The 24730-nt window shown below is 42.2% G+C and overlaps 1 protein-coding gene across 8 annotated transcripts in view; it reads right to left on the minus strand.

The window, feature by feature from the left end:
- OSBPL3 (oxysterol binding protein like 3) overlaps positions 1–24730 on the minus strand; it is a 177541-nt gene that overhangs the window by 72211 nt on the left and 80600 nt on the right. For 7 of the 8 annotated variants that reach the window (XR_005369547.1, XR_005369546.1, XM_038557138.1 and 4 more), the window contains exon 3: positions 16663–16902. Coding sequence is in view for 6 of the 8 variants with exons in the window: in XM_038557138.1 (XP_038413066.1) it covers positions 16663–16758 (96 nt within the window). In the remaining 2 variants the exon portion in view is untranslated. Of the gene's footprint in view, positions 1–16662; positions 16903–23826; positions 23932–24730 lie in introns of those variants that run through there. The other variant, XM_038557137.1, reaches the window with a different exon arrangement.

The raw sequence follows: 24730 nt of genomic DNA on the forward strand, positions 1-24730 counted from the left end.
TATATCTTCTGGCATAATCATATGTGGGCTTCTACACAGTAAAATAAATATTTTAATATTAACCACTTTCTTTGAGTTTTCCTTTGTATTTCAGTTAAGTATACGGTGATATTTTCGGAATTATGTGTACAAATAAGTCAATAACAAATTTCATTTGAGGAGAGTAATGGGGTCATTAAAATATTGTCACAATAAGGGATATTGTTTTGGTGGAATTAAGAACCACTGCAGAACCTGACACAAATTCTATGAGAAGAAATGATATGTCCTCATGGTGTAGTGAAATCACTTCAGAATTGTAAGGGCCTAATTAATTAATTAATTTCTCATAAGTAGTCCTATTGCTTTCATCCTCAAAATGTTTATCCTCTATGTCCCTTCTTCTCTGTTCCCCAGCCACCATCCAGACCCAAGCTCTCATCCAACCTGGCTTCCCAAGACTCTCCACTTCCATAATAATTCATGGGGCCCCATTATGCCCTACTCTCCATGCAATATACAAATGAATATAATACTTGTCTGCATTTCCACTTCTGTGGTTTATTTATGTCGTTCAAGCCTTCCAGAATCTTCTCTTAATCTTTTCTACCCATGCAAACCCTTCAAAATTTTAGTTCAGTTTTTGAAATTTTCCTAAATTACCTAACCACATTAATCGTATACGCCTATGAATATAATAGTATTACTGTCTATTACCAGATAACTTAGTGTTTAATTAACTCATGACTTTTTTTCCACTTTCATTCCCAGGGCTTTGGTGTTTACTACTCGGAACAGTTATAGGGACCATCTTTTCAACATGAGATATATAAGATAGATAGATAGATAGATATAGATACATATATATATAGTTTTTAGCAATAAACTATATATATTTTTTATTTCAACATCATATATATCATTCTTCTACATATTATAGTATAATGCATATAGTATAATGCATATTTTTTATTTCTACATCATATATATATCATTCTTCTACATATTATAGTATAATGCATATTCTGCTATAATTTAAATATATAAATTCTAATTATGAACCAGAGTAAATGCCAAGCAGTGGCCAAAATCTCGAAGCAATTTGAAGGAGTTAGGATACACCATCTGATGGATAGAGACCAGCAAGTTCTGGGGTCCTGCTCGGAGCTACCGTGTTTCCTATCTGTAATCCCACTGAACTAGGACAGGAAGTCAGCCTGAGCGATTTAATGCAGCCAATTCTTTGCTCATTCACTTTTTTATATTTGGAATGTCTGCCCCCATCTACTTCTCAGCCTGAGAATTCTCATTTGCCCCAAACCTCCTTGGGGCACAAATTCTCTCCCTCACCAGCACTAACAGAAACCTCACTCATACGAGTCTCTCTCTGAGCCAGAACCTGGGTTCCAGGAGAACAGGGACAGGGTCCCTCTTTGCAGTAATCTCACTGCTTGGGGACATGGGGGCCCTGAATAAAATATTCACTGAATGGGCCAGTCTGAGGAGCAAAGGGATGTGAGAAAGGCTCAGCAGAGTCCTCGGGGTGAAGGATTTGAATCCTGTGTACTGGAATGGGGCAGAAAAAAAAGCAAAGATACCAGCTTCCCTTGGCTAAAGGGATCAGATGTCCTGAAATAGCTGTTTGTGTTCCACACACCTGGTGACCGGGCAGTAGGACACGCACCTTGAGCTGAATGTCCTAAGATACAGTACAGGGTGGACTCGGGGCCCTGGGGAAGATCAAGGCCCTCCTGACTTGGCCCAGCAAGGCTGGGCTGGTGTCCTGCCCTGAGGGGGTCAGGCCAACCACTCACCACGCATATAAGATGGAGAAAGAAATGCGACAGGGTCTGGGGAAAGCGGCTTCTTAAGGTTTTCGCTTCATTTTAACTGAAGACAGTCTGGCACTGTCGTCCGGCATTAAATTCAGTCTGTTTTACTGAATGTCAAAAGAGTGCCAAATATAGAAAGCTGCTTTGTGGTTGGAAAGGCAACTAAGCATTTATCCATGCTCATGAGCTGGCACGGTTCATTTCCATATTGCTGAGTACACGAGTTGAAAGCCTTCCCCGCACCCCCCAGCACAGCTGTTTCCACAGTGTACGTCTCCTCTGCAACTTTCAAATGCTGGATTCTCAGCACTGTCCTTCCAGGGTTGTCAGAAATAGAAAATGACCTAAAACTTCCATTTTTCCTGCAGCTGAAGAGTGTTGTGGAAGAAGTTTTGGTTTTACTTCCCCTATCTGGCATGACCAGGGAGTGGGTTGCTCTTATTATTTATTTGAATTGCTTATCAGGTTTTTTTTTTTTAATTCACGAAGCAACAACACCCAGCATTAAATCACATGGAGCATAATCTAACAGGTCTTTAATGATTTTAAAGGCATTTCTGATATTTTTTAAAGAGTTTATTTATTTATTTGAGAGAAAGGGTGTGAGCATGGGGTGAGGGGGTGGGGCAGAGGGACAAGCAGACTCCCCGCTGAGCACAGAGCCCAGACTGGGGCTCGATCCCAGGACCCCTGAGATCATGACCAGAGCCAAAGTCAGATGCTTAATTGACTACATTGCCCAGGCACCCCAGCATTTCTGATTTTCTTTTTTTTTTTTTAAGATTTTTATTTATTTATTCATGAGAGACACAGAGAGAGACAGACAGAGAGAGAGAAAGAGAGAGAGAGAGAGGCAGAGATGCAGGCAGGGGGAGAAGCAGGCTCCACGCAGGGAGCCCGACATGGGACTCGATCCCAGGTCTCCAGGATCACACCCTAGACGGAAGGCAGCTCTAAACCGCTAAGTCACCTGGGCTGCCCATTTCTGATTTTCTAAAACCTCGGGATTATCAATATTATCTTTTATGATTATACTATGAACATATGGAAATAATTCTCAGTTAATATAACGACAGCTTTAACTGATGCCAGATCAATTCTGTACTTATATTCAATCACTGAGAGTTGTCATTGTTACTTCTTGTCCAATGTTTTCTTCCTCAACTAAAATTTTTGAGCATCAGCAGGCCTGACAGCAAGAGCAATTTAAAGGAACAAATTAGTTGGGGGGATGATGTGTTTGAACTAACACAGTGCTTCTCAACCTGTACCATGCATACCAATCACTGAAGAGCCTTGTCAAAATGCCGATGTTAGGGGCAGCCCGGGTGGCTCAGTGGTTTAGTACCGCCTTCAGCCCAAGGCCTAATCCTGGAGACCCGGGATCGAGTCCCATGTCAGGCTCCCTGCATGGAGCCTGCTTCTCCCTCTGCCTGTGTCTCTGCCTCTGTGTGTGTGTCGCATGAATAAATAAATAAGATCTTTTAAAAATATATTAGTTTCAGTAGGTCTGGGGCGAGGCCTGAGCTGCTTCTGCACCTGCCCAGGTGAGGCTGCTACTACTGGACCACGGGAGCACTTGAGAGTAACCACACTCCAGGTGACCAGGCTGTCTTGAAGAATTGGAGTTTGACTTCATAGGCTCTGAGGGCCAAACTGGGACTAATGGGGTAAGAAGTACAAGGCCCTGGATCCCAGTGCTGCACAAAGGACAGATCATCTGATTCTTTAATAATCAGTGCAATGAACAATTACAAAAGCAACATGGAGCCAGTTGCCTAGTCACTGGAGAGCTCCATCGGAGGCTGGCAGAGGGACTCCAGGGGGATTCCTAGACCAGGAAGGAGGTCAGAATAAATGAACGAAATCCCGTCCAAATCTTACTTCCCAAACTCATGTCATGATAAAATTGGTACAAAGTCTCAGTTATGCAGGATGAGTAAATTCTAGAAATCGGCTGTACAACATTATGCCAATAGTTAAAAATATTGTATTGTGAACATAAAAACTTAAGATAGAAGATCTGTTAAGTGATCCAACCATAATAAAAATTAAAATAAAGTAAAATAACATAAAATAAAATAAAATATTGGCTGATAAAGTCTCCTAAAGCAAACCAAAAACCAGTAGCACTAGCTTCTATCTAGTAACCTCAGGTACAATCCCTGATCTTAGGGTCTCAGTGAGAAGAAAAAAGGAAGTCTACACAGGGAAGAACCCACTCTGAAGGCTACATGGGGAAGAGAGTCATGACCTGCCAATGGCCATCTCCTTCCTTTCCCTTCACACTCGAGATGCAGCTCATGCCCAGGTGGGAGTGGCAGGGGGATGACATTGGGATGACTTAGTCCTTAAAATGTGTTAAGCCTTCATTATTTGGGCAGTCACAGACCAAAACTCTGGTGTCTTAATTACTTAGATAATGCAGAGTATGAACTCAATCTTGGGGGTGAACTCTTGAGCTAGCACAGGAGGTGAGGGGAAAAAAAGGAGGGTCATTGGCAGCAGGTGATATCTACAATAAGGAAAAAAAAGAAAAGAAAAACCAGGTGATGTGTCAGCTGTGCTGCTAACTCCACCTGAGGTCCAAATAAAAGAAAAATGCTTTCTAGTCATGTTAACCACAGATGGATTTATAATTAAAACAGTATTAATAAAAAAAACTTTAATGTACACATAATGATTATTTCTACCCTGCTGCGCACTCAGCAGCTATGGCTGTAATTACACTGGTACTTTTTTAGGATCTTCAAATAGATTTGTGGGTTATTCATTTTGTTAAATATCCCCCTAATTGTATGCAAGCTCTTCAAGACTACGGACAGCATCTTTTATGCACTCTTTTCTCTATAATCCTCTGCTCTGTCAACAGGACCCAGAGAGCTGTAGCTATGTTTAAGATAGAGACAGCAAACCTATAAATGTCATCGTGCTGTGGCCGTGCAGCCCACCAGAGAGGGGGGAAGGGGCGATTAGTTGCTACTGTGGTAGCAACGATAGGAATACAAGTAATAACTACTGCTTCTTGATGATCTACTATGTGCCCCCAATGACTCCATAATGAAGGTATTACTACCCTCACTTTACGGATAAGGAAAATTAAGCTCCTATGTAGTCTGGCCAACATCACAAACTGGTAAGTGGGCTGCAGATCACACAAGACCCTGTCTGCTCAGTGTCCACCCAAGGTGAGATCACCTATGGGTAAACTAGAGACCATGCAAGGCCACCTGCTGCCCTGCCAGCCAGCTCCTCGCACCCTGCACTGTTCTCTCCCCAGGCAGAATCTGTCTCTGGTAGCACGTTCCTGTACTTAATAGGCACGTGTGTTAGCCAGTGATGACAAGATAACTCTATCTACTCAAGGGACTCAAGAGTCTCTCCTGGTTTTTTTTTTTTCCACACCCCCAGGGTACAGAGGTACTGATTTGTTTTCCCTCATAAAGTCATGGAATAGTTTTTTTTTTTTTTTAAGATTTTATTAATTTATTTGACAGAGAGAAAGAGAGCACAAGCAGGGGGAGCAGCAGAGGGAGAGTGAGAAGGAAGCTCTCCACTGAGCAGGGAGCCTGAGACAGGGCTCGATCCCAGGACCGTGGAATCACGACCTGAGCCTAAGGTAGACGCTTCTCCGAACTGAGGCCCCCTGCCCAGGTTTCCCAGAATAGTTCTTTTAAACCTCAGAGTTTGAAAGAGAACATGAAGTCATTTACCTAGCTCTTTCATTTTAGAGATGAGGAATCCAGGATAAATGATTTGTGTAGGACCACGAAAATAGGTGAAGGGCTTCTGAGGACCAGGACCAATCTTCTGACTCCAACCTGGTACCCTTGCCAATACCCCTTGCTAAGAATTCTCTCACTGTCACAGTGGCAGACGGCCTCATGGAAGGCTCCCCACCCCCACCCTGGCTCACTCACCACACAGGGGCAGGTGCATGTGGTGCCAGGGAAAATCTCCCACATGGACTCCTCTGTGAGTGGAACTCAGCCAGAGGCACAAAAGGGGGGAGACTCTCTTGCACTCTTTGTTGTATACCTTCCAGCACCATTTTAATATTTTATCTTTACTATCTTTTCATTTAAAAAAAAAACATACTCTTTTTGGCATGTTGTAGAGCTCTGCCCTTTGGTGTCTGAGCCTGGAGAGAATCACAGACTCTCTGTATTCAGACATAACACTTTGGCACTCCAATTACGGGGTACGTAACTCCTGAAGAAAACCCACTTCATTGCTGGATGGCGCTAGCTGATAACAGTGTTCTGACAAGTGTGCTCAAAACTGTTTTTTCAAAGCTAATTAAAATTTGCAATCAAAGTAGAGACACATTCTGGCTAACTAATGCACATATAATTTAGAATCATAGTAGTAGGTGCCAGAATAAACTCTTTCTGTCCCTGATCCAAATCATCCATGATTTTTCCCTCCGTCTGTAGAAGAATAACTGGTTCTCTAATGAGAACCTAGTGACAGGATAAGATCGTGGAGAGCCTTATGAATCAAAGAAGGAATGATCCAGGTGTTCAGTTAGACTCTGATTCGTAACTGGCCTTCTATTTAATAAGGCAGCTTCTAATCACAGGTCTGAAGCTTAGCATCAGGCCCTAGAGATGGAAAGATGTAAAACCAGGTGCTGGCCTCCAAGAAGCTGGCATATATTAAAGATACGATAAAGAGATAGCACAAGGCCGAAGACTTGAAAATGCGAAATGGGAGATTCAGAGGAACATGCTACAGGAGTTCTCGAGCACAATCACACGAGCTAGACCCACCTTAGGAAGAGGACTTGAGACAGGACTCAAAGAAAAATGGACACAGAGTGCAAAGGAAGGTTTCTGCAGCTGTCTGGACAGCTGGGTGGCTTAACACAAAAGACATTTATCCCCTCACAGTTCTCCAAAATCGAAGTATCAGCAGAACCTCACTGGCTCTGGAGGCTCTAGGGGAGACTGTGTTTGTATCAGCTAAGGTTGCTATAACAAAATACCACAGATTTGGTAGAGGCCGGGGAATCTAAGATCATGGTGCTGCTAGATTTGGTTCCTGGTGAGAATCTGCTTCCTGGCCTCTACACAGCTGCCTTCTTGCTGTGTGCTCACACAGCCCTTCTCCTGTATATGAGAGTGAGCTCTGGTGTCTTTTCGCTTCTGATAAGGGTCCTAATCCCATCATGGAAGGCACCAGCCCCCATGTCAGCATCTAAACCTAATTACCTCCTGAAGGCCTGCCTCTAAATATCATCAGGAGGGTTAGGGCTTCATCATATGAATGGGTGGCAGGTGAGGGAGACACACACATCCAGTCCATGAGAGCATTACTTGCTTCTTCCAGTTTCTGGAGGCTACTGGCATCTTTGGCTTATAGCCACATCACTCTAATCTCTGCTTCTGTCTTCGTATCCATGTCTGTATTCTTCTCTCTGTTTGCTTCTTACAAGGACACTGGTGATTGAATTTAGGGCCAACCTGGGTAACCCAGGATGATCTCATCTCAAGATCCTTAAATAAATCACATCTCCAAAGACCCTCTTCCCAAATACAGTAACACAAGTTCCAAGAATTAGACTGTGGACATATCATTTGGGAGGGGAGGACACCATTCAGCCCACTAACACAGCAAAAGGAACCACTAAGTCAGAGATGTGCCAGGGATGTGCCCCCTCTGGAGTGGGACAGAGGGAAGGTGATTTTAACTGTGATGCAGGCTTGTGTACAGATGCAAAGGGAGACACAACTGCACTGGATGGTAGGGCCAGCATATAGAGGATTTAGGAGGGATGTCAGATTATTCTAGAGAAGTCTTCTGTTTTTCCACTGTCTTACTTCTTACACTGTTGTTTCTGGGCCTTCAGCTTTTTAATATCATCTTATCACTGAAGTAGATTTAGACTACCCCCTCCCTAGGAAAGAACAGTTGAGTCAATTTAGTTCATATTTGTATCTATAACTTCTGGAGAAAATACAGTAACTGTAGAGCCAGTGAGCTGTGCCCTCAACAAAAGCTTTTTGGGTCACTCTTCTGCTTTCCTGTATCCTGCCCTATGGCCGATGCCAACCATAGATAAATATATTGACTTTCTTAGGGTACCCTATGTAGTTTCTACCAAGGTAGTATTTCTAGAACCCACCAGAATATATTTGCTATGCTCATCCTCCTGCAATTGCACAACAACACAAGCAGGTTTCTGAAAACCTCCAGAAGTGTTTCAAAAGTTCAACTTTTCCTGTTCTTCACAGCGGGAATATAGCTGACAGGCTATCATTTGTGGACATGGAGAGTAACAAAGAAGCCCCAACAATTCAAATATGTTCTTTCAGCTGAAGTCCTCACCTCTTCTATTGAACATTTATTTTTTTTTTCTCTCTAAGACTCTGAGTGGAAAGATACTGAGAATTGAGCCTTGTATCTTTGCCCTGCCTACTTTCAGTGCATCATATCAGTGTGACTTGTTTAGGTATGATCAAAAGGTAGGCAATAGCAAGAAATAAAGGCCCAGAAAGTGAGAATCTGGAAAGCTAACACAAAAACATATAGGTTAATTATTTTTATCTGTTGGGTCAACCAGAAAAAAAAAAAAAATCAAAACAAAACAAAACAAAAAGCACTCCAGAGAGACCTCAGGGATCCTAAGACCACCTCTGCGTTATCCTTGTCTCTGCATTCAGAGAGGCCTTAGCTTAGGGAGCTTTGTTACAATGACAATCATTTGTCCATGAGGCACATAGAACTTGAATGAACTTCTAAAGCAGCTTTCTAGCACCCACAGAAATCCAGAGTTCTCCAAATAGATGGTTGCCTGGTCCCCTACCATTTCCCAAGCTGTGTGACTCTGATAAGTCGGTTAGTATCTCTGAACCATATTTTCTTTCTAAAGTTTCTAAAATAAAAACAGACCTTACTGGGTTGTTCTGAGACTCCAAGGGATGGCATGAAAGGATATTATGAGCTGTAAAAATGCTAACAGATACTTGTTAATTTCTAGTGTCCGTCACTAACTCTTCCTTTCTCAGACCAGTCCAGACAGCAGAAGCCAAGCTATGTGACTACACTGTGACACCCAGCTCGTAGCTGAAAGAAGTGGGGAAGCAGTTATCATGTGGTATTGCATGAGGACTCCTGGGCCTTCTGCTTATGGAACGTGATGGTTTATGTATCTAACATTTACGTAGCACCTACCGCAAGCAGCCTTTCTTCTAACTCATTTGCACAGCCTTATAAGAAACCACGGCAAAGAGAGTTAAGTAACTTGTCCAAAGCCAAACTGCTTATAAACAGTTCAAGATTTAAACTCAGGCCACCCAGCTCCCAAGTGAGTTCATGCCTGCTGCCTGTCATCTTTTGTGACCATCGTAGAACAACTGACTGACATAATCGACATTCTCAAGTCCCTCCTCCTTGACTGGTCTTCCTTGTGGTGTTTATATAGCTCATGCTTACAAAAAGCAGATATTAAATCTCAGAGTCTCTAAAGACATGATCATTTAAAAGAAATAAGTAGGACTAATCATGTTCAATACCCAGACAGCTGAAATTATAAACACCTGAGCATTACGGCTTTCACTTTTCACTCCTTGGTTTATATATTCTCTCCCATTCAGGCCCATGTCTTGGGGTCCTGGCACCAAACCCAGACAGCCTCGGCTCCCTGAAGCACAGCATAATCTAATAGCCTGCATAAATAAACCCTCATCAGGTGACCCTGAGAGAGCTCAAACACCATCTCAGATGAGCCCAGGGGCAGGCGGGTGACCAGAGCAAATTGCATAATTGTATGGAGACTTATCTCGCAATGGCTCTCTCCTTTCAAATCCCCTACAATCATGAGTGAAACAGTTGCCAATTACTTTAAAAGGATTCACCTTCTGATTTCCAACTTATACAGCAAATACTAACAACACATTAAGAAAGAAAGGAAACGTTCTCTCTTTACAAAGCAATCTCCCCAACAGAGTCAATTTCTCAATAGTGGTCTGTTCAGCTGTCCTGTCCTTGGTAGCCTCACATAACCCTGGCCCAGGGTCTTTTAATAATTGCTTCTTAATAGATATTGGCTAAAAAAATAAAAAATAAAACGTTGGCATACAGGACTCTTTTAATAAAGAGAAAACTTATTCATCTTTATCTAGCTCGGTCTGGCTTCTGAAATGTGTTACTTTGAAAGTTCTAGGAAAAAAATGTAAGGGGGCAGTGGGAAGAAGGCGAGAGGAAATTACTCATATTTTACAAGTTCAGAAATAGCAATTCTCTCTCCCACTTAGGTATCCCTTAACCTACTTAATATATCCACAGAACTTTGTGAATAGTCATCTTTCAACCTAGCAACTGCATGCTTATTCATTCATTAATCCACACTTACCTCATGTCTACCGTGTGCTAGCCTAGGTACTTCATATTTATTATTTCATTTAGTTCTCCAAAGGAAGCACAACGATCCTAATTTCACAGCTGAAGAACTGAGACTCAGAGATTTTATATAACATGGCAAGGTCACCCAGCTAGCAGAAAAGCAGAGCCCGTGTGAATACAGGTCAGCTTAAACAAAGACAGCCCAGGTGGCTCAGCGGTTTAGTGCCACCTTCAGCCCAGGGCATGATCCTGGAGACCCGGGATCGAGTCCCATGTCAGACTCCCTGCATGGAGCCTGCTTCTCCCTCTGCCTCTCTCTCTGTCTCTCATAAATAAATAAATATCTTTAAAAATAAATAAAGACAACCTTTATATCTGTTCCATACTTTCCAAGAGAGTGTTTGTTCAGAGACCACAGGCATAGAAAGCATTTAGGAATTTCATCGTTTGCCAGAAGAAACTCAATGGAGAGGCTTTTGTTCATTTTTGAAGATCCTCACAATATGTCACTGGAATGAGGGAGCTCAGGGATTTGTGGGCATTCTGCTCCCATTCCCCATGTACACCTGGCCATACATTCTAAGCTGCTCTGATGGATACGTGCTATAAGCATTCAGTAAATTTAGTCCAATAATTGGAATCTGCCATGTGCAAAGCCTTATGCTAGGTGCTATGAGAACTAAAAAGATGTGTGAGTAGAAACCCAGGACTCTGAGAACTATACACTCTTTCAACCAATGAATTAATCAGAAGAGGGTTATCCATGTGAGGAGAGAAAAGGGTAATGTTTAGCATGGTATTATTTAAGCTCAAGGTTCTCAGATGGAACATGTGAAGGCTTCTCTCAAATCCTGTCTGGGGCCTGGAAGAATTGGGGGGTGTCCTCTTTCTCTTTTCCTATTCTCTCGTGAATGAGCTCTAACCAGCCTTTCACACCTGCCTCTCCCACTAGACAACACCAACTCTGACCTCCACAACCAACAGTCATTCTCAGGCTTCAATTGATTTGGCCTATCAGCAGCATTCATTAAAAGTAAATGAATCAAAGTATTGCAATTCAACATAGATGTGCAGGTACCTTGGAAATGATCTGCAGTGAGCATATATTATTTTTATAAAAGTTATTTTTGAAGTGTTACAGCGATAAATGAAGATTCTTTTCCAGAAAAATCACAAAAGTCAAAAGGATAGTACAGTTTCATATGGATCAGTCTAGCTGAAGGGGTAGCTGAAACAAAGCCTGAGGCAGGGAAGACCGCTAAAGCAAAGATGGACCTAGATCACTACAAAACAATAGGGTATGAGTAAGACAATCAGAAGGGACCAACGGCCTATTCCTTGGGTAGTCTGGTTCCTTCAGTTGGGGGATTTCCTTGAGAACAGGTATCTATCCTACAAAGGCCCTATATGGGAAGGATGCTCTGCTCCTCTTCAAAGAGATCCTTTTCTTCCACGGACTATCAGGTTTCTTGACCATTTCAAGACCATTTGATAAGACCATTTCAGTTCTGGCTCTGGAACTGGTTTGAGTTCAAAGGGAGCTGATCTGTAATGGTCAGAGTTTCTTAAATTTACAGAGGATCTTTCTCCCAATAGTTTCAATATCTTTTAGTCAGTAAAACATTCAATTTTCTCTCATAACAACCCTGAAAGGAAGCAGGAGGCAAGTTTTGTCTCCATTTCATGGATCAAGAACTGAGGCAAACTTCACTTGCCTAAAGTTTCTGCAATAGTGGAATATAAAGACTATAGCAGAGATTGCTGGACTTCAACCCTCTGGTATCACTATGGGGCGACAAATGTGGCACCTGCGCTGCCATTCACCCTTCCTATGCCCATGAGCCACAGCTGAAAACGTGGCACTCTTTTTCACGATAGTCAGTCTCAGCTGTAGAATCCATCTCAACGCAACACTCTAAGCAGCTACTACCATTAAATAGGCCCTGGCAAGGGAAGAGATAAAAATATATATATACCCAGGAAAGGACAAAGCCCAGCAGAACAGAAAAGGGTAAGGATTCACCAACTCTTCTTACTTGTTTTAGGTATGAATTATGCCAGATATTGAAGATACCAAATGCAGCCCAAATATTAAATATTCTATTACATTCTTCTCTAAAAGCATTTTGGGGACGCCTGGTTGGCTCATTCGGTTAAGCATCCTACTCTTGATTTTGGCTCACATCACGATCTCAAGGTCATGAGATCAAGCCAGTGTGTCTAGCTCTATGCTGGGCATAGAGCCTGCTTGAAATTCTCTCTCTCTCTCTCCTCTGTCCCTCCCCCTCTACCCATGCACTTTCCCTCTAAGAAAATAATGCTTAAATAAATAAATAAATAAAAGTGTTTTGTTAATGTGCATAAAAGAAGGCACTTTTATTTTAAAAGTATATATTCATATATGGATTGTATACTTTTGTAGGCTTTTGTACAGTAGTAAGGAGGTATGGATAGATACACTTATAATGCCTATAGAACTTTCTAGGGGGAAAAAGCAGAACTATTCTCTATGAGCACTTAGATTTTTCATAAATAAGTTCAAATTAATGTTAACTATAACAACAAAAATGAGTATTAATATGAACTCTGGACCTATTATGAGTCTGATCCTAGATGCTTTAGTTTTAATCCTCACAATAATCTGATGTGAAAAAGAATGATAATTTCAATTTTGCTGATGAGAAACAGAGACTTAAGTTTAAAGAGTTTAAGGTCACAGAATCAATGATGGGGTGGAACCAAAGCTGGAGAGTTCAAATTCTAATCACTAATGCAGACATTCCTCCCAAAATTATCTTGATGAGATTGTATTTGCAGGTTGTTTCCATACTGAGAAAATGAGGCATACCAGACTTAAATTTCAAAAGCCCTAGTATTTAAGCTAAAAGATGACAGATCCCTTCTTGGGTTTTCATGGTCTTAGGTTGTAAACTTGGGTCAGATGTAAAAACAAAGACACTAATCACAATTGTTGGTCATTCTATCCTTCAAGGAAGCAAGCTCTTCTCACAAGACATGCAGAGAGGGGAATATCTATACATAAATGCATAGCTCCTTGTGGTTTCATGTGAGGAGGCTCTGGGGTAAGAAGGCCACGTTCAAATTCAGTTCAAGAAACAAGAACAAAGGCAAGTTCAGTGCAAGGAACTGAAAGAAAGCCAGTGTAACTGGAGTACAGAGACTCTCAATGTCACCTAGTGATGCTGGAGGAGAATTTAAGTAAAATGACTTAAGACGACCAAGCCTTCCAACCAAGACTATCTTGTTAAGTTTGGGCATTTAGTACCCCTCTCTTATCACCACCCCAGCCCCAAACAGCAAGAATATGCAAAGTTACAAACATGTAGGGGGTTTGTAAGTATGTGTGTGTGTCTGCGTAATTAAAAAACAAAGATTAAATATCTCCATGGGTCTAAATAAATAAATAAATAAATAAATAAATAAATAAATAAATATCTCCATGGGTCAAACACAAATAGAGATGCAAAGGACACTTTGAAGAGTCCAGGAGTCCTACTTCTGTGGGCCATTGGGGCTGAAAATGTCCACAGGGACCTGAGCTAGCCTCCCTGCTAGAAATAAGCAAATGCAGAAGGGGAGCTCCATACCACAATGAAAGGGGGCTTTTAAACCTGCCTTATCCAGGGAGGTAGCAGAAGGCAGACACAGCCTCACAACCAGACCTGGGCCATGGGTACTGGCCTGGTCGTGGATCTTGGATGTTTTATCATTGAAGTGGAAGAGAAGCTCCCAACTGCTTATATACCCCTGGCTCTGGGTTGGGGACTTTGGTGGTAAGAAGCAGGTAAAAGCAAATCCCTTGATAGGGCAGGGTGAGAGCAAGGAAAGAACAAAGAAACAAACTCAAGATCATGCTCCAAAGCATAATTCCAAAGCATATGAGAAGAACCAGCATTAAAGAGGGTCCAATACTGTCAATATCAGACTGTTCCACCCCCTGCCCCTGCCGTGAAATGAAAAGAACAACCTAATAGTGACTTTAAACTGGAGCTTTATAAACATGTAGCTTGTTGCACAGACTATCTGTATCAGAATTCAACATTCCTCACAGTAAATTTCTTATTATATAAATCTTTAAGTTTGAAGTGTTGAACTTGTACTTTCCAGTGAAGTGATCGGAAACACAGCATCACTATCTTTAGCATCTGTGAGACCATGGGCTATGGCTCTGTTCCCTCCAAGCCATGAAGGCTGAACTTCCAAGGTCTCTGCACCTCCACAGCATCTTTAGAGAATGAAAGACAATCTTGGGACAGTTTGTGACAGCAGAACGGACATGGCTGCCAAGGTAGATGATATGGATGGAAAAGCTAAGCCAGTCCTGCGACAGAACACCTCTCCTTGATAGAAGGATGGGAAAGTGGGCAGAGCAAGAAGATGGTTCCTGAAGTTAAACATGGCCTTTATAACTAGATTCAGTCTCGAGTTAGAATGAACTTATTAAATTCTCCACCTGCTCTGCCACAGAACTGTTTATGTTTACAAAGCAACATTATATGTACTTTAAAATGGGAGATCCTAAATATAAAAGATGGCCATTCGATGAATGAATAGCTGAATGGGCCAAATCATCCTAAGTTAGAAAAAAACTGGGGCATCATGCATATTCCTCTTACTTTTCATGACAAGCTCAAAAGAAGTTCTGTGAAAACCAAATTAATCAATTCAAATAATCCACCAAAAGAAAGTTTCTATAGTATTCAATTGCAGAAGGTCACAGCACTGCTCTAATTTCAATGGTGGTATAAGCACTGGCTGTTTAAATCAATCATGTTCCTTCTCTTTCTCCAAAAAAGGCATAGTACTAGATGCTACTAAGTACAAAGGATGAGGAATAGATCACATATTCAGGCTCCAATCCCAATCAGAATTTTGGTTTAGGGAGAGAAATACCTTCATGGAAAGCTGACAATGTGGGCAAACATATAGACACCCTTGTGAAACTACAACTCCAAAGAAGCCATGATGCATTAGCTAAGGACTAATTTTAGTCCTTTTTTTTTTTTTTAAAAAATCCCAGACAGCAGTGATTACAGTGCTGAAAAAAATGTTTTCTTCCTAACCCCTCACAGGAGATCTAGGAGGGCTCCCCAAATGTCTGGTTTGAGGTAAAATCTAATCTGTCAAAAACTGCAGATTCTAATGACAAGATGCAGCACTGTGAAGTGGCAAGCTCCCTGTCCCAGGCGATGTTCAGATGGAGAGACCCATGATGATGCGTCATAAATGTGCGGACGTGCCTGAGGTGGGAGGTTGCTGGATTATTGCTTCCAAATCTGGAACCAAGGACTCTGGGCCAATTCTTAGGCCAGCACTTCCCATGGGGGAAAGGCAATGACAGCACAGCCGCTAGATCCTGAAAAAGCTCAGAGACCACTTTGGTTGTGAACCTACGGCTTGTTGACAGCCCACTCTCTACTTAACTGCAGGTGGCAGACTTATAATGATTCGTAGGCATTTACTGCCACTGACCTAAAACCAGCGAATTCTGCTAACAGAGATTTATTAGAAAGAAAATCAAGAAACAACGTATAATTACAGGTGACGCTTAGTTAGCAGTTAATTATTCAGTTCTTTGTTCCACTCCTTTCTTCTTCCTACTTAATTCCTTTTGGCCACTTCTCTGTGAATTCACTTCCTTCGTCCAGTGGATAAATAAAGCAGGTGAGATTCAAAGTCCCCAACAGGGCAATCTGTGGTTGGAAGCGGTGGGAAAAGGCTTGGGAAGGGGAAGGAAGGCAGGAGGATATTAAGCTTACTGGAAAAGTGATTGTGTTTTTTTGTTTTGTTTTGGTTAGTAGGGTATAAAGTCTGGAGTCAGACTGAGTTTTGATTTCTTGTTCTGCCACTTACTAGCTGTGTATCCTTGGGCAAATAACTCGGCTGGTCTGACTCAGCTTCCTCATGGAGAAAATAGGGATATTAATATCTGTGTTGGAGGACGTTTGCAAGGATTGGATAAAATAATGCAAAGAGCCAAGTATGGTTCCTTCCCATCTGGTAAGCACTTAAGCTGCGTTATTAAAAGTACCTAAAATTTACTCTTCTCATGTAATTAAAATATGTCTGAAAGCTCTTACACTGAGAAGTAGGGGTTCCCAAGTATATGCACACATATTAATCTAAAAATTTCTTAGTATAAATTTGCATTGGTTAAGGGTGGCTCAGCTGGTTAAGCATCTGCCTTCGGCTCAGGTCATGATCCCAGGGCCCTGGGACTGAGCCCCAGAGTTAAGCTCCCTGCTTTAGTGGGAGCTTCCTGCTTAGCCTGCTTCTCTCTCCCCTTCTGCTGCCACTCCCCCAGCTTGTGTGCATTCTCTCTCTGTGTCTCTCTGTCTCTCTGTCTCTCTGTCTCTCTTTCTATATATATATATCTATATAGATATATATATATATCTTTCTCTGGCTTTCACTCTTGCTCTATCTCAAATCAATAAAACCTCTTTTAAACATTTTTTTAAAATTTGCATTGGTTAAACTTTACCTGTCGACTTCCCTGCTTGGAGGAGCAGCTACTTGTGCTCCTTGAAGGGGAGACCAGTTTTTGGGACACCCCAAGGTTCTTCTCGTCACTCATCATGAGCAGTGGGTCACTTGGCCTCGATGCAGTCAAAATGCCATCAGAAGACAGTGGAGCTGAGAGTATGGAAGTCCCACACAGGCAGGTGGCTCAGTTCTTATCCAATACGTTTTAAAAGCATTTTGGATGACCCAGAGGAAATCTCTAAAAGCAAAAGAAAAGGATTACAGAGAGGGTCAGAGGCATCAGACACCATCTATAATTAGCCACTGATAGTCTGCAAGTGGTTTGTCTATGGTTCAGATCACAGAGCCATGATGCTTAGTTGTATCAAAAACTGAGAAGGAAAAGATGTTTTTATACCCATCTTATATTGGAAATTATGTATATGTGGTTTTTCATGTAGTTTTGCAAAATGACAGAACTAAGAACAGTAGTAAGAAAATATGAGTCCAGACACATACAAAATCAGTACTATAAAAACCATCTGAAACCACAATGAGATACTACTTCATACTTAGTGTATAATTTTTTTAATGGAAAATAACAAGTATTAGAAGAAACTTCAACCCACAGGCATTGCTGGTAGGGATATTAAATGGTACAGTGAAGTTGGAAAGAGTTTGGCAGTTTTTTAAAAAGTTGAACAGTACTATCATCTGATCCAGGAATTCCACTCCTGGGTGCATCCCCCAAAGAACTGCAAACAGGTGTTCAAACAAAAACTTGTACAAGAAGGTTCACAGTAATGCTATCGGCAGTAATCAAAGGTAGTAACAACCCAACATCCATCAACTGATGAATGGATAAACTACATGTGATATATGAGGTATTTAGGTCTTGAGGACACAGTCTTTATGAATGGAATTAATTATAAAAGAGACCACACACAGCTCCCTTCCACCATGTGAGGATACAATTAAGTATGAGACCCAAAGGGGCCCAGTGCCCACACTGGCATTCCTCATTTTGGGCTCCCAGCCTCCAGAACTCTGAGGAATAAATTCCTGTTGCTTATAAGCCACCCAGCCTGTAGTATTTTGTTACAACAGCCTAAATGGACTAAGACTGTATATCCATTCAGTGGAATATTATTAGGAATTAAAAGGAATGAAATAGTGATACATGATACAGCATGAGTGAACCTTGAAAACATCATGCTAAGTGAAACAAGCCAGACAGAAAGACCACATATCTTTCTATTTATATGAAATAATCACAGTGGGCAAATCCATAGAGGCACGAGGCCAAGTATGGGTTGCCAAGGGCTGGGGAAATTGGGAAATAGAGTATGGCTATGAGGTCTCCTTTTAGGGTGATTAACTTCTGGAACTAGATCATGGTGATAGCTGTACAACAGTGTGAACAACTAAATGTCACTGAATTATATATGTGAAAATAGTTAAAAGTTGCTTTTATGTTATATGTATTTTACTGCAATTTAAAAAAAACTGTTGTGTGGTTTTTTGTGGGTTTTTTTTGTTTTTGTTTGTTTGTTTGTGTTTTGTTTTGTTTTGTTTGCAAGGATCGGGTAGAAGATTTATTCTACCAAAGGTTTTGGAGACATTGTCTAAAAACACTATTATATAGTGTGACAAAACTATGAAGGAAAACAAAACTTCTCACATCACCTAGAGAATACTAGTAATTGAAACAATAATCATCTTTGAGTCCACACTACTTACTGCCAAGTCCTAAAGTAAGAGTCTCCCATACACATTATCTCATTTAATCAACAGTCTGATGGGAGGAGATTCTCTCTCCTTTACAGAGGAAAACACTGAGTCTCTGAGAAGTTAAATAACTTGCCTCCTCGCAAAGCTGGCAAGAGGCTGAATTCACCCTAGATGCCAGGTCTTTAACCTTGGGGTTGGAATTCAGCATGCTTTAATAGCCAGGTCTGGCAACAACAGCCACTGCCCAGCTCTGGGACCCAGTAGAACCCAGAAGCTGCCTAGAAAGACTCAGGAGGGCATACATCCTATATCAGCTCTGCAGAGGTACCACCCCCCTCCTTCCCACATCCCACAGCACAGGACCTTTAAGATGGCAAAGTGTCTGAGGTGGGGAAGGGGACTGATCGGGGAAGGGGCAGGGACGCCTCCTACAGTAGTTAGCTGGGCTGCCAGCTGCCACCCGCAGCTCTTCCCGGGTGAACCACTGCCTTCACCCACAGCCCTGAGCCAAGAGCGAGTAACGTGTTTGGTTTGGGCTGAAGTAGGCCAGCCTTTTATTTGACATACTAAGTTCAAATAAATTCTGTAACTTTCCCAAGCATATTAACAACAACAATAAAAAAAAATTATATCCCATCTATTTGGTTCTTAGTGTTCACATAGTCTAATTTTAAATAGAAGCGTGTTATATAATCATCCGGGACCCAGCTAGTTAGATATTATTTTAAACCTTTGGTTAATTATTCAATATTCAATCTCCTATGCCCTTCATTAACACTTAGCTCTTTAAAAATGAGTCTGCTAATCAGCAGCCAGTGATGTATGGAAGTTTTGACTCACTATAGTGTACGCCAGATACCAATACTTCAGTGTTGTTAACTGGGATTTATTATTTTATTTTATTTTATTTTATTTTATTTTATTTTTTTTGTTACCTGGGATTTAGATAAAAACTTTTAAAAAATGAGTAGGCTAAAACCATCAACTAAAACCAAGACAGTGAGGGAAACCTGGGTGGCTCAGTGGTTAAGCATTTGCCTTTGGCTCAGGTCATGATCCTGGAGTCCCGGGATGGAGTCCCACATCGGGCTCCCTGTGTGGAGCCTGCTTCTCCCTCTGCCTGTGTCTCTGCCTCTCTGTGTGTGTCTCTCTCATGAATAAATATAATCTTTTTAAAATAAATAAATAAATAACCCAAGACAGTGAGAAATATCATCTCAGAAAATAAAATTAAGGTACTTGTGGAGCTGGAGAACTCAATTCGCACATTGCTTTCCTAGAAACCCCCCAAATCTCTGAATTCAGATATATTGGATCCAACAATAACTAAGACTAACACCAAACCAACAGCAGCTTGTCCACAAAGTCAGCGTTACTTGTGGGCCATGACTAATTGGACCCGAAGTTAGAGGCCAACACCGTTGAGTTCAGAAACTGCCAAGCAAGGCTGTACGGATATATTAATAGTTGGGTTTAATAGCACGGTGGCTGTTGCTGTGTAAGAAGGAGGGGGGAAGAAAGCTGTGACGGGAACCCCAAATGATGAACTGTGTGCGGGGGCAGCCGTTGCCATGACGACCAATGCCACAGTGGATCCGGAACACCAGCAAAGGGTTTGTGCGTGTGCCCGCCAGTATTTCTGTCATGTTTTTAAAAGCTGAGGCTCCCCCAGGGTGAGTGCAGGCTGAGGGGTGCTGTCTAACGACTGTGCAGCAGGGGCAGCAAGGAAGACTTGGGCAATGAAGGGTCGCAGGACTTCTGAAACTACCCGGTTAGCAACACAACAACCCTGTCCCAGAGGCAGCGGATATACAAGGTCATCTTTATCTCTGAGCTCCACTAAATTTCACCTTGAAAGGAACAGCCAGCAGGGCTAGGGCTGTGAGCAGGCCAAGTGCCATACTCACTGAAGTGGGTACTTTGAGGTCCGGCCTCTCTTTCTCCCTCAGGACTCCAGCCTCTCAACATCCATCCTCGAAGGAGTCAGGGATTACCACCCAGGCAGATGCATCTTATTTCATCTCCCAGAACCTTCCAGCCTAGCTGCATCAGAAACTCAGTTAAAATCTCTAGTTAAAATTCAGTTCACTTATGGCTCGAAAGGCAAAAGAGGTCAAAATCTTGGGAAAAGGAAATACTTGAAACAGGGTAGAACAAAGCGTGAAGGCACCAGAGGCCCGAGATGAAGGTGCCTCGGGAGTAAAGTGGTCATGTGGAAGGAGTAGTTATTGTGACAACCTAGAGGACCCTAAGGGCTGGCCGGGAGGGTGCTCAGAGGGAAGACCCTGACAGGAGTCCCAAGACAAAGGACCCTCACAGAGGAGTCACACAGAAGGTTGGGGTCTTCTACGCCAAGTGCTGACCTAGTCAAATGGAGAAGACAAAGCCGTTAGGGGTGATGAACACTGGCCAGGGCCCAGGGCCGCTGGTTCAGGGGTATATGGACCTATGAAGGCGCTTTGGTGCTTTCTCTTCTCCCAGTGACCCTTCCATGGAAATCCTCTAACTTAAGGGTTTTTTTTAAAATAGTTTCCCTGCCCACATGCTGTGAATGACTTAAGGACAATAGTTTATCCCTCCTCCCCTTATTTTTTTCACTGAAACATAACTTCCATATAGTAGAGAGAACAAATCTTAAACAGACAGCTCTATGATATTTTACATTGGTAAATCCTGAAATAATCACCACCCAGACCAAGAAATAGAACATTTGCAGGCTCCCCAGAAGGTTCCTCCATCCCTTGACCCTTGATCCAATAGGGAAAGGAGCAAATCCTCCTGCTGAAAGCTGTGGTACCTGCCCCCAGTCAACCTGTCTGGCAAGTACTTGTCTAAGCCTCCAACAGACAGACAGCTGAGACTTCCCAAACTTATAGGAACAGCTCGTATGACTGCTCTTGTGCCTTCTACCTAATGCAAGTGTTTGCTGCAAGACAGAACTCAGTGTGGAACCCGCTTTCATTTCAACAAACCACCTGGTAGCCAAATCCAATGGGTATGAGAAGCTCAATGCACTTAGGTCAATTAAAAAATGCCCTTCTGGTGCTTCTAAGATGAGCTAGGTCCTTGCATCATTGCCAGTCCCCTTGGAAGCTAATGGGTCAGACCGAGGCGAAAATAGTATTCCAACTAAAAGTCCAATGTGCATGAGACATGCAAGCACAGCGCTTCCATGAGGAAAGAGAACTGATTTCTACCAAGAATGGGGAAGAATAAATGATAAAGACACTGCCAAGCATTTGGGCCACAAAGGCTGATTTTAAGACTTATTGTGGCTATTTTTTAAAAAGATTTCATTTATTTATTCATGAGACACACACACACACACACACACACAGAGAGAGAGAGAGAGAGAGAGAGAGAGAGAGAGAGAGGCAGAAACACAGGCAGAGGGAGAAGCAGACCTCCACGCAGGGAGCCCGATGCGGTACTCGATCCCAGGACTCCAGGATCACACCCTGGGCCGAAGGCAGGCGCCAAACTACTGAGCCACCCAGGGATCCCCTGTGGCTATTTTTACTTAAAAAAAAAAAAAAAGAATACACAGTTTGGAAAAAGATGTAAAGAAGATGTATAGACTAAGATGTATGTGACTCAGAAGGAGCTTTGAATTGGTGCTCTCTTATTACAAACTCTGCACACCTTGACAGATGTAGTAACCTCTGTGATCTTTAGGGTTTTTGGGTAGGAAACGGAGCATCATGCGGATTAAATGAAAAATGAGAACAAGGTGTCTGGTGTGTATAGAATAGACACTCAACAGACGTTAGCTCCATTTTTTCCTCTCTTGGCTTCCTGAAAGTGGCATATACAGCACCAAATAAGATCCTATACTCCTCTTACAACAAAAAACAAATAAGAACTCTACAGAATTTTAAAACATATTAACATTTTCCCCAAATCCGTACCACAAGTGTGAACAGATTTTTAAATCCTCAAAACAGCATGCTTACTTTGAATAAGACATAAATGCAAATGATGAAAGCCACGTTATTCATCAGCATTGGCTATCCAAGAAAGCAACTGAACAATAACTAGTAAGTTTGAAACAGTGGCATATAGCACAGCTATTTATTATTCTATTAGGCCTGGGAGTCTGCACTCACACACTTGGTCATGTTTGGCTGAGAAACAGCTTTTCTTTTCATCCTTGAAAACAACTCACAAGAAGGCCAGATGGCATACAGTTCTAGTTAATTTAAAATTTCCCAGTATAATATATAGAAGAATTATGTCCCAAATTAACACCAAAAAAAAAATTATAATGGAATATCCATTTCTGGTCTTCCAGTCTGCTTTGGTAAAAGAAAATTATTCAAATCCTGGATATGCATGTTTTTAGAAATGATGCCCACTGAGACACCCTGATTTCCACGATGTTTACATGATCAATAGTAGGGCTTTGGTCATTTGACTCTAAGATCCATACATTGATCAGAGGTTTCTGGAAGCAGGTTCTAATCACAATGGCCTCAAATAGCTTGATCCTGCACCTCGGTGTGTAATGCTGGCCAATATGCCTTAACTACATGGATGGCTGACTTGATGCAGAGATGTTGCCGACTGCTCCTGGGGGGATAAGTATTGAGGCTCACAGCCAAACTCATCTCCAAAGAAGTCTATTCTAGACAGTTTTTCAATTAGAGTTGAAACCTGTCTCACTAGGACACACTGCTCCCAGACCTGCCCTCTATCATGACACAGGGCAAGATTAACAATTTCTTTTTCATCAATGCCTACACTGGAACCACCACCACTCCCCCATCCTGCCCAGCAAATCTTTTCTTCTCCAGACCAAACAGTCCTATTTTCATCAGCCATGTCTTATGTAATCCTTATGACCACAGCCATCCCATTCTGATTACACTTCCATTTGTCTGTGCTTCCCCAAAAATGGTGCCCAGATCGAGGCAAGCTCCAGGTGTGGTCTGCCCAGAACAGGAGGGCAGAGAGCACTCAGGCTCCCTGGCCATGTTCGCACCACAACTGTAACCACTGCCTACTTGTGTCTGAGCTCTAGGGACACCCACACCTCTTTCTAGCACTCCCCTTCCTTACAGTCCTCTAGGGCTCTGATGTGGCAAGAGCCATGAAGAAGCTGGGCTTTTCTCTCTGAACAGGACTCCTTTCCTTCCTTTAGCTGAAATTCAGGACTTGCCTATTCTTTTTTATTTCTTTATTTCTTCATATTAGTTTTGACCCCTGATTCCAGTCTGTCAAGACATTTCTAGGGACCAGTTGCCATTCAGTGTTCTTGGCTGGTTTTTCCTTTGTGGAAGCAATCACAGATTGCATAGGCATGTGAATTCTGTCCTCATCTAACAAATGATACTAGGAGATTTACTAAGAAGAGCACCAACGGCACTGAAATCCTCTCCAATGCTTGATGCTAATTTATCCCTTTATTCTCATTTCCGGGTTCAAATTTGCCAACCCACTGCAATCCCCCTACCTGTACAGTCATGCCCAATTTCTCAAAGTGTCCAGATCCACCTTCTTCAAAGTCTCCTGGATTCTTGTTTCAAATGCAGATTTTGGAAGCTCCACTTTAGATGGATTGAATCAGAATATCTGGGGACGGGGATGGGCCTGATAACCTGTACATGTGACACATTTCCCACGTGATTTTGTGCATGATGTAGCCAGTAGTGCTTAACCCTTCTTATCTCACCCCGAGCCAATCCTTCTATTTGTGTATCTGTGATGTAAGCAGAGTAGATAGGAAGCCAAAACTCCCTTTTATTATCCTAGGCCTGTGGTTTTCAAAAACTGGTCCTCAGAGCAGCAGCATCAACATGACCTTGTTGGAAATGTTCGCTAGAAATGCTAATTCTCAGACCCCGTGGAGGACCTGCAGAGCAGGAGCTGAGGGTGGGACCTGTTTTTAGTAAGCTCTTTAGGTGATTTTGATATATGAGTTTAAGAACCACTGCCCTACGTTAATATTCTAGCCATGGAATCTTGAGATTTCTGGTATACATTTGTCAGGGACTGGACTAGATCCTGAGCTCTCCTCTGAGAAAGATTCTGTTCTGTGGCTTGACTGTTCCTTTAAGCCAGGGATGGCAACTACCAGATACATGTGCTTCCAGTCCCCACTCCCATGCTTAGTCACCATGGCACATTTTCTTGACCCTTCAGAAAACAAAGACAGAGGGGGACAGACTAAGGCCCGTGCGGGCATGGTGGGGGTGGGTGGAGATCCATGCATTCCCTTTTCCTGATTAGGAGCCTTCATTTCATGAGACATTAACTGCACTCTGATCACAAGAGTCATCACATATGAATCTGTCCTTGATCCTCAACACAAAATATCTACCCTGGAGGCTCTTGCCAAATATCATAACCTTGAGTGT

This window comes from Canis lupus, chromosome 14 (assembly GCF_011100685.1).
Source record: "Canis lupus familiaris isolate Mischka breed German Shepherd chromosome 14, alternate assembly UU_Cfam_GSD_1.0, whole genome shotgun sequence".
NCBI classification, from domain to species: Eukaryota; Metazoa; Chordata; class Mammalia; order Carnivora; family Canidae; genus Canis; species Canis lupus.